The sequence below is a fragment of the Pseudorasbora parva genome, chromosome 20 (genome assembly GCF_024679245.1).
Source record: "Pseudorasbora parva isolate DD20220531a chromosome 20, ASM2467924v1, whole genome shotgun sequence".
NCBI lineage: Eukaryota > Metazoa > Chordata > Actinopteri > Cypriniformes > Gobionidae > Pseudorasbora > Pseudorasbora parva.
Genome location: NC_090191.1, coordinates 4,656,592 through 4,671,136, shown reverse-complemented (window position 1 = coordinate 4,671,136; position 14,545 = coordinate 4,656,592). Strand labels below are relative to the sequence as shown.

The 14,545-nt window shown below is 39.1% G+C and overlaps 3 protein-coding genes across 4 annotated transcripts in view; 1 reads left to right on the top strand and 2 right to left on the bottom strand.

Annotated features, from left to right (window-relative positions):
* LOC137049234 (gastrula zinc finger protein XlCGF57.1-like) overlaps window positions 1–14,545 on the bottom strand; it is a 295,468-nt gene that overhangs the window by 121,581 nt on the left and 159,342 nt on the right. The window lies entirely within an intron of this gene.
* On the top strand, window positions 1,451–3,476 carry LOC137049380 (L-rhamnose-binding lectin CSL3-like). Its single transcript, XM_067427931.1, has 8 exons — window positions 1,451–1,559; window positions 1,679–1,788; window positions 1,985–2,035; window positions 2,178–2,313; window positions 2,419–2,528; window positions 2,631–2,675; window positions 2,898–3,018; window positions 3,202–3,476. Exons 1-8 carry the CDS (start codon window positions 1,549–1,551, stop codon window positions 3,326–3,328), a joined length of 711 nt encoding a protein of 236 aa, XP_067284032.1. The 5' UTR covers window positions 1,451–1,548; the 3' UTR covers window positions 3,329–3,476.
* On the bottom strand, window positions 8,092–14,496 carry LOC137049908 (gastrula zinc finger protein XlCGF7.1-like). Its single transcript, XM_067428656.1, has 2 exons — window positions 14,349–14,496; window positions 8,092–8,883 (listed from the first exon to the last, which is right to left on the bottom strand). The coding sequence occupies exons 1-2, from the start codon at window positions 14,494–14,496 to the stop codon at window positions 8,333–8,335; spliced, it is 699 nt and encodes a 232-aa protein (XP_067284757.1). The 3' UTR covers window positions 8,092–8,332.

Sequence of the window (14,545 nt, the reverse complement as noted above, 5' to 3'; positions counted from 1 at the left end):
GCTCTAATTGCCCTTCCTGTCCCTTTCCTACTTTCTCTTGCAGTTACTCTTCCAAATAACAAGTCTTTCTTTCCATGCTGGGGACTCCACGTCTCATCGCTAATATCTAATGATGCTATTGAGGCATCCGGTGAGGAGCTATCTGTCTCTCCCTGCAATATATTCACATGTTGACAGGAAAACAAACATTATTTTTAGATTTTATTTCAAACCCCCATACTTGAGTAAAAAAAATGTAATTAACTGTTTTTTGTCTATGTAAAATTTATAAATTATATTGTATTATATTTTTAATTTACTACTTGCTTCCTATGGGTTTTTGACTATTCTTTTATTATAAATACCTACATATTGTTTGATCTTTGTCTTTGCTAAAGTTAGATTTAATATAATACATTTTTTTTAATTGTCAAATATTACTACAAAATTCTAAAATAAAAATAAAAATATTGAGATACAGAAGGGACATGATCAGTTCACCATAGGTCTTTTTTATGTATTTGATAATTACAAAATAAATGTTTGACATTATAATTCGATAAGTACAAAACCATAGCAATAAGTCTTATGGTCACATAAGATGCATGTGTATGAGATGTACATCTTATGTGATCATAAGTCTTATTGCTATGGTTTTGTAATTATATAATTACAGTTTTCTTTACAACACGTTGTTGGCATAGCACAATATAATATAAGTGCTAACGTTACCTAATTGTGAACTAATTTCACAGCGAGCAAGTCTCCAACCCTCGTTCTGGAGAGCGTTACCATCCTGTACGTAAGGTTTTCAATCCAAACCTGATCCAAACACACACAATGACAACTGATTCGGCGTATGAAACATATAATTATTAGAATTACTTGTAATGAAACATGTTTTGTAGCGAAAAGAGTCTGGACAACATCTCTCCAGGACGAGGGTAGTAACGTTAGATTCCTGTGATCTAACATAAACGTTAGTAACAGCGACTCAAGTTGATAGACAGAATGTTCGACAAGCGCGGATGCCATGACAACATGTCTATAATTTGAGTAACTCAAATTATGATGCGCGGTTAATATGTCAACATACCTGTCACTCAACTTATATGTTGACCTAGCGACCGCCCGCACAACATTCTGTCTCACACATTAGCTAACGTCACTGATAAGTTTGTTAAGTAGACCTAATGGTAGCTCGATGCTATTTCATTAGATTGACAATACATAAAGTGAAAAGCCGTAACTAAGTTAAACGTAACAACAATAGAGATGTAATATAACGATACCTTACCTTGTCAGTGAACATGTTTTCTGCTGGAGGTGCCAGATTCGCTGGTTGACAATGACAACGACAACAACTCCCATGAGCCCACGCACTTTCCCAACGTCATCAAAGTACGTCTGTTGTTATTATTTTGAATGGGTGACCTCTAGTGGCCAAAAGTTACATACTGCACGTTTAATGCCAACTATGGGCGAACTGACTGCACCGTCTGCGCTGCTGGAAAACCAGCTCATCAGCTCTCAAATAACAACTGCAAAAAGGCTGATTCCCTCTCTATAATGTCTGCTCAGTAGGTTTACCAAAGATCATAAACCATTATCTTTCTATGCACTACTTTATAAGCACGAGATGCAGAGTTGTCTATAGTTTATTAAAGCATTACTTGTCATTTGTCTGTCCATGAATCAGGTGTGATGGACTGAAGAGCTGTACTGTCTCTGCAGTCAACTCGGTTTTCTCTGATCCTTGTGTTGGGACTTATAAATATCTGGCTTTGTCTTATGACTGTATCCCAGCAAGTAAGTATTTTCCGTCATAAATTGGATGTTTACAGTTTTAGAACTGTAAGGCATGGCAAATGAGTACAAAGTTATCTGTTAATAATCATCTTTCCACATGGTAAGGCAACTAACATATATACTGTACAGTCTGGTTAAAGACTTCCAAGTGCAAAACCAGTCGTTTTACTAAATCTTATGTTTCTTCTTTCTGCAGAAGAAAGAAGTGTCGTCGCCTGTGAAGGAAACTCTGCATCTCTCCAATGTGGTGAGTAATCCAGTCTTTTGAGATTTGTTCCCAAATAGGAGAGTATGCGAGAGGAGGAAGATCATGAGGGTATCTGGAGCCTGGACTTCAACTTGTTTCTAGCTTCATAGAGTTTTTTTTTTTTTTTTTGAAACCATGTCAGATACTGGTTTCATAAAGGTCCTTAATGCCAACTATGGGCGAACTGACTGCACCGTCTGCGCTACTGGAAAACCAGCTCATCAGCTCTCAAATAACAACTGCAAAAAGGCTGAATCCCTCTCTATAATGTCTGCTCGGTAGGTTTACCTGAGATCATAAACCATTATCTTTCGATGCACTAGATGCAGAGTTGTCTATAGTTTATTAAAGCATTACTTGTCATTTGTCTGTCCATGAATCAGGTGTGATGGACTGAAGAGCTGTACTGTCTCTGCAGTCAACTCGGTTTTCTCTGATCCTTGTGTTGGGACTTATAAATACCTGACTTTGTCTTATGACTGTATCCCAGCAAGTAAGTAACTTTCTGTCATAAATTGATCTTTATAACTGTAAGGCATGGCAAATGAGTACAAAGTTCTGTTAATTCTTTCTACTACCCCACAAACTATTGTAGAGAGAAATGTAACCTGTGCCAGGCAAAAAAGCATCATTGAGTGTGGTAAGTTGTCCTTTTTCTGTATGTTCTCTAATATGTTGAGACCGCCGGGTACAGCATCTTGTTGAATCCTTAAGGTCCTCATGTCCACAATATTTTGACTGGATCTTCCTGCTACAGTACATGTTGGCACATGTTGTCATTTTTGAAAGAGTTGACATTTAAGATGTGTTGGCAATCCATCAGTCATGAAATTCTGACCCGTGTCTGTTTGTGTATCAAAAGAAGTTGGAGTTCTCTCTATTCATCATGCCAATTATGGCCGCCGGGATCTTGAAACCTGCCCTCATAAATTGGCAACCACATGCGACTGTTACAGTCCTCAGACCAGCAGCCTTGTTTCCAGGTACAGCAGAGCCTCTTCATCTCGTCACTTTAGATGTTAGGTCACACTCTTCAGCTGTTTTTGAAACCTGTACAAACTATATCCCATTATCCTGCATCTTAAATGGACATTTGATACATTGACCTAAATTATTGACTTCAGATTTCAAGAGCTAATAGACTCTTCTCTATTTTCTTTCTTAAGCTGCAATGGGAAGAAGTCTTGTCAACTCGACGCATCAAATTCTGTCTTCTCTGATCCCTGTGTGGGTGTCCATAAGTATCTGGAAGTGACATACAGCTGTAAATGTGGATGTAATGATGGCACATGACAATGGGAAGCAAAATAAAGTTCATTTAAAAAAAGAAACCCAGATTCTTATCAAATGGTTTCATGAATGCAAAAATTAGTTTCTAGAAATTCTTGAAAATGGTCACTTATTGCCGTGTTTAAGTCCTTGCCTCCCTCCCATAGTCCAATACCTCCCTGTGGAGAAATGGACCACATAATGTAGTGATGTTACGTCTGACACCGGCGCTTGCTTCAAACTCGACTGGTCCTTGCAATGAACCACTGCTTCAGAGCTTGTATCATTACGTCACTAGTCACATGAAAATGCTTTCTGAAGCAAACACACTGCTTCACTCCTGTAGTGAACCACCTGACTGCTTTGACAGCCCAATCAGTGTTGACAGGTTTGAAATCTGCCGGCTGTATTTCTTATGTGCTTTCACACATGATACTTAATAATAATAAAATAAAAAACCCTAGAAACCATTACTGAAATTCTACTGCATTTGCTGGTTGTAATGGGAATTATTGTGGTCTCTGTGGCTTTCTTCTGATATGTTGGGTTCTATTGATGGGGGCATCACATCTTAATAGAATGTTCCACACACATATCAGAAAAATCTGTAGTGGTTTAAATTGTAAAAGCCAACGGTTCCTATTGGTATTTTAATAGAAACCATTAATTTCTGTGACGGTTTCCAACTTTTTTTTTTTTAAAGCTGGTTTGATCTTCTGTCCTTGTCTAAAGAAATAATTGCACACACACACGCTTAATGTTTTATTATCAAGGTGAACACATTAAATTCATCAGTATCTGTAAAATTCACCTACATAAATGAGCAGTGGTTCATTGCAAGGACCGGTCGAGTTTGAAGTAAGTGTCAGACATGCATATATATAATCCTAAATTCATAATTTTAGGATTATAAATTTAATTAGGATAGATAAATTCATGATACAAGCTCCGAAGCAGTGGCTCATTGCAAGGACCGGTCGAGTTTGAAGCAAGTGTCAGACATGCATTATATATATAACCTAATTAAATTCATAATCAAAGCCTTAAAGGGGGGCTGAAACACTCAGTTTCAGTCAGTGTCATGTCAATCTTGAGTACCTATAGAGTAGCATTGCATCCTGCATATCTCCGAAAAGTCTTTATTTTTTTTATAATTATATAAGAAAGATGCGCTGTTCCGAGTCTTTCCGAAAAAAGCCGAGCGGGTGGGGGCGTGTCATGTGAGCGGAGCTAAATAATGACGTGTGCTCGCTGCTGCTATGTTGAGTCGAGTGCGTTGTAAAGCTGTGTCAACAGCGGGAAAAAAACTTTATTCAAAATAAAAATATGGCTTTTAATCAGATACAGCCATACATCTATGATCCGGAATCAGACCCAGAGGCTGCAGTTGAACAGGAGCAGCAGCAAAAACGACTAGAGCAGGACGTCTCTATGTGGTACAAGTTATACACTAACTATATAATATGCTTAGCGGCTTGTGTTATTTACATATTTATACTTGAATTATATCGTCGTATTTTTGTCTTTGAAGGTGTACATGTGGGAAGTGCAGTTGTGCACGTGTGTGTGTGTGTTTACGCGTGGTTTGTGTAGACAGTAAGCGGACTGGTTTTGCACGGCAGGCTAAGATAGTGTTTACATAGAAAGACACGGAATAGTAGCGCATTTGAATGAAGAAGCGTGCTTATTTAGTTCAACATATTTCCCCACTCTTTGTGTATTGTTGTTTGGAGTGCTTTTACAATACACAAACATAAAGTTACACATATAGTGGCCAGCTAAACAAATGTACACACACTACACATCGCATGCTCCATTGATCAATTAACTATAAGTGATCATGTTTGGGCTACTTGATGAGCATAGACATTTGAAGCAGTCTCACTCACCGCCTGCGGTTCTAACGTTGGGACTGCTCCATCCTTCAGCATTAGGCGATCGGAAAATCCTGTGTCGAGCTGGGCCTTGTTTATGAAACAGTCGGCACCGAAATGCAGCGAACAGATATAAACATTCGCGCAACTCAGTTGCTGATCCGGAAAAGCAAATTACATCCACTGTTGCCTTAACGCGGGGTTTTTTGGCAATCTGTGCAGGACTGTCTTGGTCTGGCAACCAAAAACGCACTTTTTTGGTGACATTGTTATGTGCACATCACCTGTCCAGCATCCTACAAGCCAGCGCTTTGATGGGCGTAGCCTGTTGCTTTCACTCTCTCCCTCGCTCTCTCTCACGCGCTTCCGGTAGAATTGTCCGTAAGGCCCATACAAGGAAATTCCGCCCCCATTAACGTCAAAGGGGACGCATGATCGCAAAAAACTTCCCGAAACTTATGACTAACCGGAAGTAGTATTTTTGACAAAGAAATACTCCCATCAAACGTCCACCTTAACTTTTGAAACTTTGTCTATGTTTAGTATGGGATTCCAAGTCTTTAACAGTGTAAAAAGATCAGTATGCATGAAACAGCATTTCACCCCCCCTTTAATATTTATCTTTCTATATTATTATAATGATTCTTTCCAGTTATGATTATGCCCTGATTGAGAACCCCTGATTGTTTCTTGTTTTCCAAACTGTATATTTGGTCTCTGAGGAGTGACTGAGGGTCTGGCCTAGAGATGTGTGATGTGTCAGTAAAACACTTGATGGCAACAAGGTCGTGTGTTTGGATTTTGGAGGCATCACACACCCCTAACATGCCAGGAGTGCAGTAACAGTGTTTGCCCGGCTTCCAGATATGAAATATGGATTTGTCTTTCATTTAATTTGTTTTATTCATTTTATATTTACTTTTACTGAAACACTAAAGAGTCAATATTGGCTGTACTATTGTCTGTACCTCTCACTGCGAGAGAGCACGTTATCAGCATGCTTTGGAGAAACGTCAAGGTAGCTTGCTGTCACATGACAAATTGGGCGGTGTCTGAGCCCGTCCACCATTTTGGGATCCCACGCTATCGGTTGCCAGGGGCAACACTGTAAGAGCGATACAGAGATTGGAGCAGGAAAGATGGCTCAAGGAATTATCATCTCATCGTTTAAACTGAGAAATACAGTTATGAGAAAACTGTAAACTTTGAAATGGAAAATAAAACGAAATAGAGGTCCCTAACAGAGAGAAATTGCTACCAGCGTCAGACAGAGGTATTTAGAGGAGCTGGATGATATCAAAAAAGTCGACCCATAAGAGCTGCCTGCAGCAGAATGGAACAGACCTAATGTTAGACGCTTTACTAATGTTACCTTGCACGTTCCTGAAATGTTTCTATAAGTATATTTTCTTTGCATTCTGAATAATAAATAAATATATCTACCCACTATCCTGAAGCAGTCCAGTGCTCGTCCTCTCATTAACAGTGTTTTTCTCATACTGCCTTAAGTAGAATAAATGCTCACTATGTGCATTAAATACATGTAACGTTAGAGGAAAATGACAGTCAACTAGCTAAAGGCCTAAAGTTACTTTGAATATTAATTAAGCATTTTGTCATTAACATGTAAATTACATACAATACAATTACTGACAATGAAAAATGACAGAATCGTTCTGAAAATGTTTAATACAAATAAATAAAGGATCGTGTTCATCAGGTGTCAACACACTCCATCATCGCGGCACTAGTAAGACGATGACTGACACCCTGTGGTGAATTATGGCATACCAGCAGCTGCTTTCTCAGATAATGGTAATCATTCGAATATCTGTTCTCCAGTCTCCCAAAATGGCGGAAGCGGGAGGATACCGTGATCTCTGGGGTCGTGACGACATCTCATTCTCAATGATGAAGCAGTGACGATTCGCTCTGGCCAATCAGCAGTCTGCTGTGTTTTCACTCACATTTTAGTACTGCCTCAGCTTGCTTCAGAACCTCACCGGAGGCGATACGAAAAAAGTAATTACTTTTTTAATGGACCTAAGACAAAACTAACAATGATGAGTATTTCTTAACTAACATTACCAAAAAAACATTATAATTTCTGTAACAAATGTAGCTTTTGCTCAGTCTTAGTTAATGCATTAAATAATGAGACCTTATATTAATTTGTTACCTGTTGTTCTTTATAGCCTAATTCTTTTGCACTTTAATCTGTTTGAAAATTACACTTTTACAGCCCTGAAAAAAATTAAGAGACCAATTAACATTGATTTCTCTTAATTTTTTCCAGAGCTGTATATATTTCTGGTGCATTGTATTATTGTAATTAAACATTCAATTATTTTTGTTATTACAACACAATTGTTATTACATTACAATTGACAACACTTTTTTTTTTTGCAACTTATTTCAATATCGTTATACCGTATATCGTGATAAAATTTCAGTAATTAATTGCAACATGAAAAATTGATATCGGCACATGCCTAGTGGACACAGAGCATAATAAACATGCAACTTTTTCATTATCATTCCCTGTGTGAAACTGTTGATTTCTACATGGCAGTTCCATAAATATTGTCGTTTTAGACTTTTGGTATTGGCTGGTTTTAGTTCTTTTATTAATATATGGAAGGGACATGGCCTCAAATGCACCAGAATACAGGAAATCACATCTACAAAATGTACATTTTTCTGGGGGAGAACCCTCAGACCCCACGCTGAATTTGCCCGACCAATAATATTTTTCACCAGCCGCCACTGATACAAAGTGTTATACACACTTTTCATTTGTAAAAAAAGAAAAAAGAGAAAATAACTAAAATTACCACGGTAAGATTTTACTCCCTAGTAAAGACATCATTAAAGTAATCATTAAAGTAATCATGCTTTAAGCAAAATATAAACAAATAAAAAAAGGGGGTAAATTACCTTTTTTGTGTAAGTTCAAACAAAACACTCAAGCCACTTAATAAAATTGAGGTTAAATCATTGTTTTGAAGATTAACAAATGTACGGGGTTTGGAACAACATGAGGGTGAGTAAAAAAGTGAATATTAATTTTTGGTTAAACCATCGCTTTAAGCTCATAGTCACTGTTAACCCCTAACAGTTTAACAACGCGAACAAAAAGTCCCCTCAGAAGATCTCATGGCCACAACACACTCACGTTTCCAAAAGGTACTATATGTCGCGGCATGTGTAGTTTCTTTTCAGTGTGTATTCTCATGTGGCTGTTAAGGCCTTGTTTTTGAGTGAAACTCTTTCCACACTGAGAGCATGTGTAGGGCTTTTCTCCAGTGTGAATTCTCTTGTGCCTGTCAAGGCTTCCTTTTTCAGAAAAATTACTTCCACACTGAGTGCAGGTATAAGGCTTCTCTCCAGTGTGAACTCTCATGTGCTTTTTAAGATTTCCTTTTACATAAAATCTCTTTCCACACTGAGGGCACATGAAAGGATTCTCTCCAGTGTGAATTCTCATGTGGATTTTAAGGTTTCCTTTTTGGTTGAAACTTTTTCCACACGGGCAGGTGAAAGGACTTCTAGTTCCCTTATTTTTAGCACTTTTTTGTGAGGAAGTTTTTTCAGCCTGTGAGCAACAAAATGTTTCATCTCTTGTAATGAAATCATGATTCTTATATTGATCTTTCTCTTCCATTTGATTCAGCACCTCACCGTCCTCTTTCAGGGTCATCAGTTCTAAGACAAAAAAAGACAAATGCAAATTAACATCAGTTTAATGGCAAAAAACTAAACATTTAAGTTAAAGTTGAAGATACACCAGAGTCTCCTGGGTCCAGTTGTTCAAAAAGTTTAATCTGGATCAGAATTATCTGGATTTGGAAATTCCTAGGGAAAGAGTCCTAAAAAAATGAATCCCACCTAATAAGAACCACAAGCTGAAATGTTGTCATATACACTCACCTAAAGGATTATTAGGAACACCATACTGTGTTTGACACCATTTCGCCTTCAGAACTGCCTTAATTCTACATGGCATTGATTCAACAAGGTGTTGAAAGCATTCTTTAGAAATGTTGGCCCATATTGATAGGATAGCATCTTGCAGTTGATGGAGGTTTGTGGGATGCACATCCAGGGCATGAAGCTCCCGTTCCACCACATCCCAAAGATGCTCTATTGGGTTGAGATCTGGTCACTGTGGGGTGCCATTTTAGTACAGTGAACACATTGTCATGTTCAAGAAACCAATTTGAAATGATTCAAGCTTTGTGACATGGTGCATTAACCTGCTGGAAGTAGCCATCATGATGGTCATAAAGGGATGGATATGGTCAGAAACAATGCTCAGGTAGGCCGTGGCATTTAAACGATGCACAATTGGCACTAAGGGGCCTAAAGTGTGCCAAGAAAACATTCCCCACAACATTACACCACCACCACCAGCCTGTACAGTGGTAACAAGGCATGATGGATCCATGTTCTCATTCTGCACTGCAAAAAATGCTTTTCACAAAATTTTTTGTCTTGTTTCTAGTCCAAATATCTAACAATTCTTAAAACAAGAAGTATTTACTAGTCAAGCCAAAGTAATTGTCCTTTTTTTTAAAAAAGAAAAGAAAAAAAAAGCTTGTTTTAGGAAAAAATAACTAAAAATTAAGAGAGTTTTTGGTTAAAATAAGCAAAATAATCTGCCAATGGGGTAAGCACAATAATCTTAATATAAACACCAAACAAGATTATTTTGCTTACCCTATTGGCAGATTATTTTAAGCAAAAACTCTCTTAATTTGTAGTTATTTTTTCCTAAAACAAGACAGTAATTTTTACTTGTCTAGTAAATGTTTCTTAAAGTAAGAATTTTTTGATATTTTGACTAAAATTTAAATTTTGCCGTCGCATCATCCAGGTGGATGCTGCACATTGGTGGTGGTTGAGGAGATTCCCCCCTTCAATGTAAAGCGCTTTGAGTGCCTTGAAAAGCACTATATAAAATCGAACGAATGATAAAATTGAGAAAAAATTACTAAGTAAGAAAAGCATTTTTTGCAGTGTGTTTACGCTAAACTCTGACTCTAACATCTGAATGTCTCAACAGAAATTGAGATTCATTAGACCAGGCAACATTTTTCCAGTCTTCAACTGTCCAATTTTGGTGAGCTCATGCAAATTGTAGCCTCTTTTTCTTATATGTAGTGGAGATGAGTGGTACCTGGTTGGGTCTTCTGCTGTTGTAGCCCATCCGCCTCAAGGTTGTGCATGTTGTGGCTTCACAAATGCTTTGCTGCATAACTCGGTTGTAATGAATGGTTATTTCAGTCAAAGTTGCTCTTCTATCAGCTTGAATCAGTTGCCCATTCTCCTCTGACCTCTAGCGTCAACAAGGCATTTTCGCCCACAGGACTGCCGCATACTGGATGTTTTTCCCTTTTCCCACCATTATTTGTAAACCCTAGAAATGGTTGTGCGTGAAAATTCCAGTAACTGAGCAGATTGTGAAATACTCAGACAGGCTCGTCTGGCACAAACAACCACGCCACGCTCAAAATTGCTTAAATCACCTTTCTTTCCCATTCTGACATTCAGTTTGGAGTTCAGGATTTTGTCTTGACCAGGAACACACCCCTTAACGCATTAAAGCAAATGCCATACGATTGGTTGATTAGATCATTGCATTAATTCAAAATTTAACAGGTGTTCCTAATAATCCTTTAGGTGAGTCTACATGAAGAAGTTTTGTGAATACAGAATACTGTTTTTTGTGATGTTTTATTAGAAAATTTCGGGAGAAACACGTTCAAATAATTAAACCTAATTAAACACGAGTGGAGCACATTAAGTTAATCAACAATCAGAGGTGTATACAGTATATACTGCAAAATTCGTCTCCCTTCTGTATAAGATCTGGCTCGATTTTGAGTGAGGAGCCGCAGCAACAGGCTGTCAGTGAGTTTGGGACGTGCCCGACTACACCTAGTCAAGATATGGCCTGCCTTCAGCTGAGGGCCAACCTCGTACCGTGGCTTCTTCCACCGCCTCATCATTTGTGGCCGGGCCTCTGCCTCTCAGCTTGTTCCTCCCGCAGTTCCTAATCCTTTTAAATGTCAGTGGCCTCCAGCGCCCATTGCAGATGCTAGTGCGAGATTGCTAGCGGTTCTAGCTTAAAACTACCAACATTTCCATTTGACTTTCGCTAACCTCCCCTTTTCAGTGGCATGTAACCTCTCTTCTTTCTGAGCCTATATTTTTCATGAGAGGTCGTAACATGCTCCCATCAATCGAACTCTGGTTCGGTCCAGGCAATCGAACCAAGTGTGAAAGCACCCTTAGGTCAAGCACCTGTCATCAAAGCAGCAGCTGTTTACCCGGTTTTTAGTAAGGACAACAAGCATGCAGGCGGCGAAATGCATAGCGTTGCTCCCATCACTTTTATATTTTTGTTTTTGAACCATTGGTTTTGTTACCAGAGCTTTAGTGTGTTATGGCACTAGCGTATATCTGCCGCGAATGCACTGAAAATGCTCTAAAGAACACAGAAGACGAGCAGAAATGAGATCTACAGCTCTCTGCTAGCAGTATGTCAGTGACGTTCATCCGGTAAATGAGTGAAACGCACACAAAACACACATTTTTATAAAATCGTATTTCATTAATAGCGGTTCACTTCCGCGATTTAGTACGATTGTGTTCATATCAGCAGGGAACTGTACCAGAGTTCACATGAACCGAACCCCAGACTACCTCTTTAAGCGGACTTGGGTACGTTTCGAGGGTGCACACCTGAGCTCGGACGATCGCATTCACATCATCCAAACCAACTGAACTCTGACGTCAAACGAACCCGGGTGCGCACCAAAAGTGCTAGTGTGAAAGCACCCATAATCTACCATAGGATGCCGTGAGTGCTCTCCTGGCCGGGTGTTTCACATCTCTTCCACTCTCTTCTGTCGGTCAACAGGACCCACTCACCTGATGTCAGGAAGCTGCTCCTGATGGAGGCTGGGTGGACCCCCTCGGTCAGTCGTTCTTTTTAATTGTGCTGCCCCGTCTATCTGTAGGTAGGGCTCATCCATCTGACGCCACAAGTCTTGATCTCCCATAAGAGGTGGCTTGAGCCCTCCCAATTGGCCGTTCCAAACTACATGACCCCTCCCCCCCCCCCTTCCGGCTGAAATGTTGCTCACCATTTTTTCCGACCAATTGTGCTTTTCCCATCTGATGCAGTGAGCCTTGGCCTCCCATTGGAAGTTGCAAGAGCCTTCCGAATTAATCATTCTAAATGAAGGCTGTTCCACATTCACCAGCCAGTAGGGCTCATCTGCCAGGCACGTTGAGCTGCTTCCATCGGAGGCAAGAACAGGCCGTCCTGGTCAGGTGGTTCCAAATCATGCTGCTCCTAATTTATCTGCTGGTAGTGCTTTCCCTGTCTAATGCACTGAGCCTGGCCTCCCATCAGACGTTGCAAAACCCTTCCCGATCATTCATTTCAAATTAAGGCTGCTCCCAGTCATTAGCCAGTAGGTCCCGCCGTGAGCTGCTCCCACTGGGGGTTTCAGCAAGCCAAATACACATAATCTTTACTCTAATCTATGTAACTTGATGTGTGAACTCGTGAAGTGATGTTTTATTAACAAATTTCAGGAGGAGCACATTAAACTAATCAATTTAATCAACTATAAGAGGTGTATATATAGGTCTGTCGCGATAGTCAATAAATCAATTAATTGTACGATAAAAAAAAGAGCTTGATAATTTTTCCGGCGGCGATCATTTCTATTTGCATGCTTGTTTGTTTTCCTTGTCTTTTGTTGACTGTGTGCATGCGCGCACCTCGTTTGATGAGGTGTTTAAACTCGACGTGCAGACCGGGTGCTGGTGTGATGAGACATCATGCTCGGCCAGATTCTCCTGGAACTCGTGCTTCTTCGGTTGCAGAGCTGCATGCAAAGTTACAAATTTTGACGTGCACAGCGGCAAGCAAAATGGGGTCTTGCGCACTCCGCGTTGACGTCATTTTTGCCGCACACACCCTCGCGCTTGTGCGGATGCAGAGAATATAAATGAGGCTTAAAGCTACACTAAAGTTGGCAGTTTGATAAATGCAAGTTAATTCTTCAGTTCAATCTTTGAGTGCTAAAAAAGACACATAAGTTCCTGTAGAGATAGCAAAACACATTTTCCTCTTTTTATGCCAAATAAATGAAGAGATGGTCAAGTCAAAATGTTTGTGCATGATTACAAGATATAACTTTTTTTTTTAATGCTGTATCCTGAATCGTTGACAATTAAGTTATATATCATATGCTGAAGTAAATTTCTGGAGTGTTAACGATTAAAACATAAAAAAACAAGAACCGTACTGAACCGAACCATGGGTTTTGTGAACCATGCCACCCCTAATATGCACCTCATCTGTTGCAGTTTTCATCCATTTTATTTATCGTTCTTGGTCGTCTTGTTTATTTATTATAGATCTTTAAAATGTTTTCCGTTTTCAGTGTTAAATAGTCTTTAGAAATAAAAGTTTATTGATCTTTGAAAAAATGTACCTGCATTATTATGCCATTGTCATTATTTTAGATGAAAATGGTCTCAGAACGACAATATTATTGTTTATCGCAATAATTTCTTGGCCAATTTATCGTCCAGCAAAATTTGTCATCGTGACAGGCCTCACTTTGATTTAATAAACTCTTATTAGACGTCAACACAATCCATAATCCAATGCAGTCTAAACTATCACAGGGGGGAATACTCTGGGCGCGGGCCAAAATTTCACCCCCGGACAGCACGCCAAATACGCATAATCTTTACTCTATTTAATTTCATGTGAGTGTGAACTCGTGAAATAAGGGTTGAAAGTGATTCTTGAAGCGGAGGTGATGCTGGTCCTTTAAGAGCCACTATCAACATATTTGTCTATAAAGCCTATTACAAAACCAGTCTTCATGTATTTGACAACACTTCAGCTTGTGATTCTTAATAAGTGGTGGTCATTTTTTTTAGGATTTTTTACCTAACATAAGTCTCTGAGATTCTGACTCCTTGCACGGACACTAAGGGGAGGTAGCAATTCTGGAAAATGGTGGCGCTGGAGACTAAAGGGTTCCTGATGATTTCATAATTATATCAGTCAGTTCTGTAGAGCTGGAGATTTCAATTAGGATAAACTGACTGAGTTCAGTTTTGAGAATGAAACCAACCTGTTTGTTCCTCAGTTTCTTCATGTTTCACACCCAATGTTTCTTCAATCTTCACATCTTCACTCTCGTCTTCAATAAACACCATCTTTATGTCTTCACTCTCCTCTTTCATAAACGCCATCATTATGTCTTCACTCTCCTCTTTCATATTTACATAACTTTTGTAATGCATGTTATTGTGATATTCTTGGAATGAT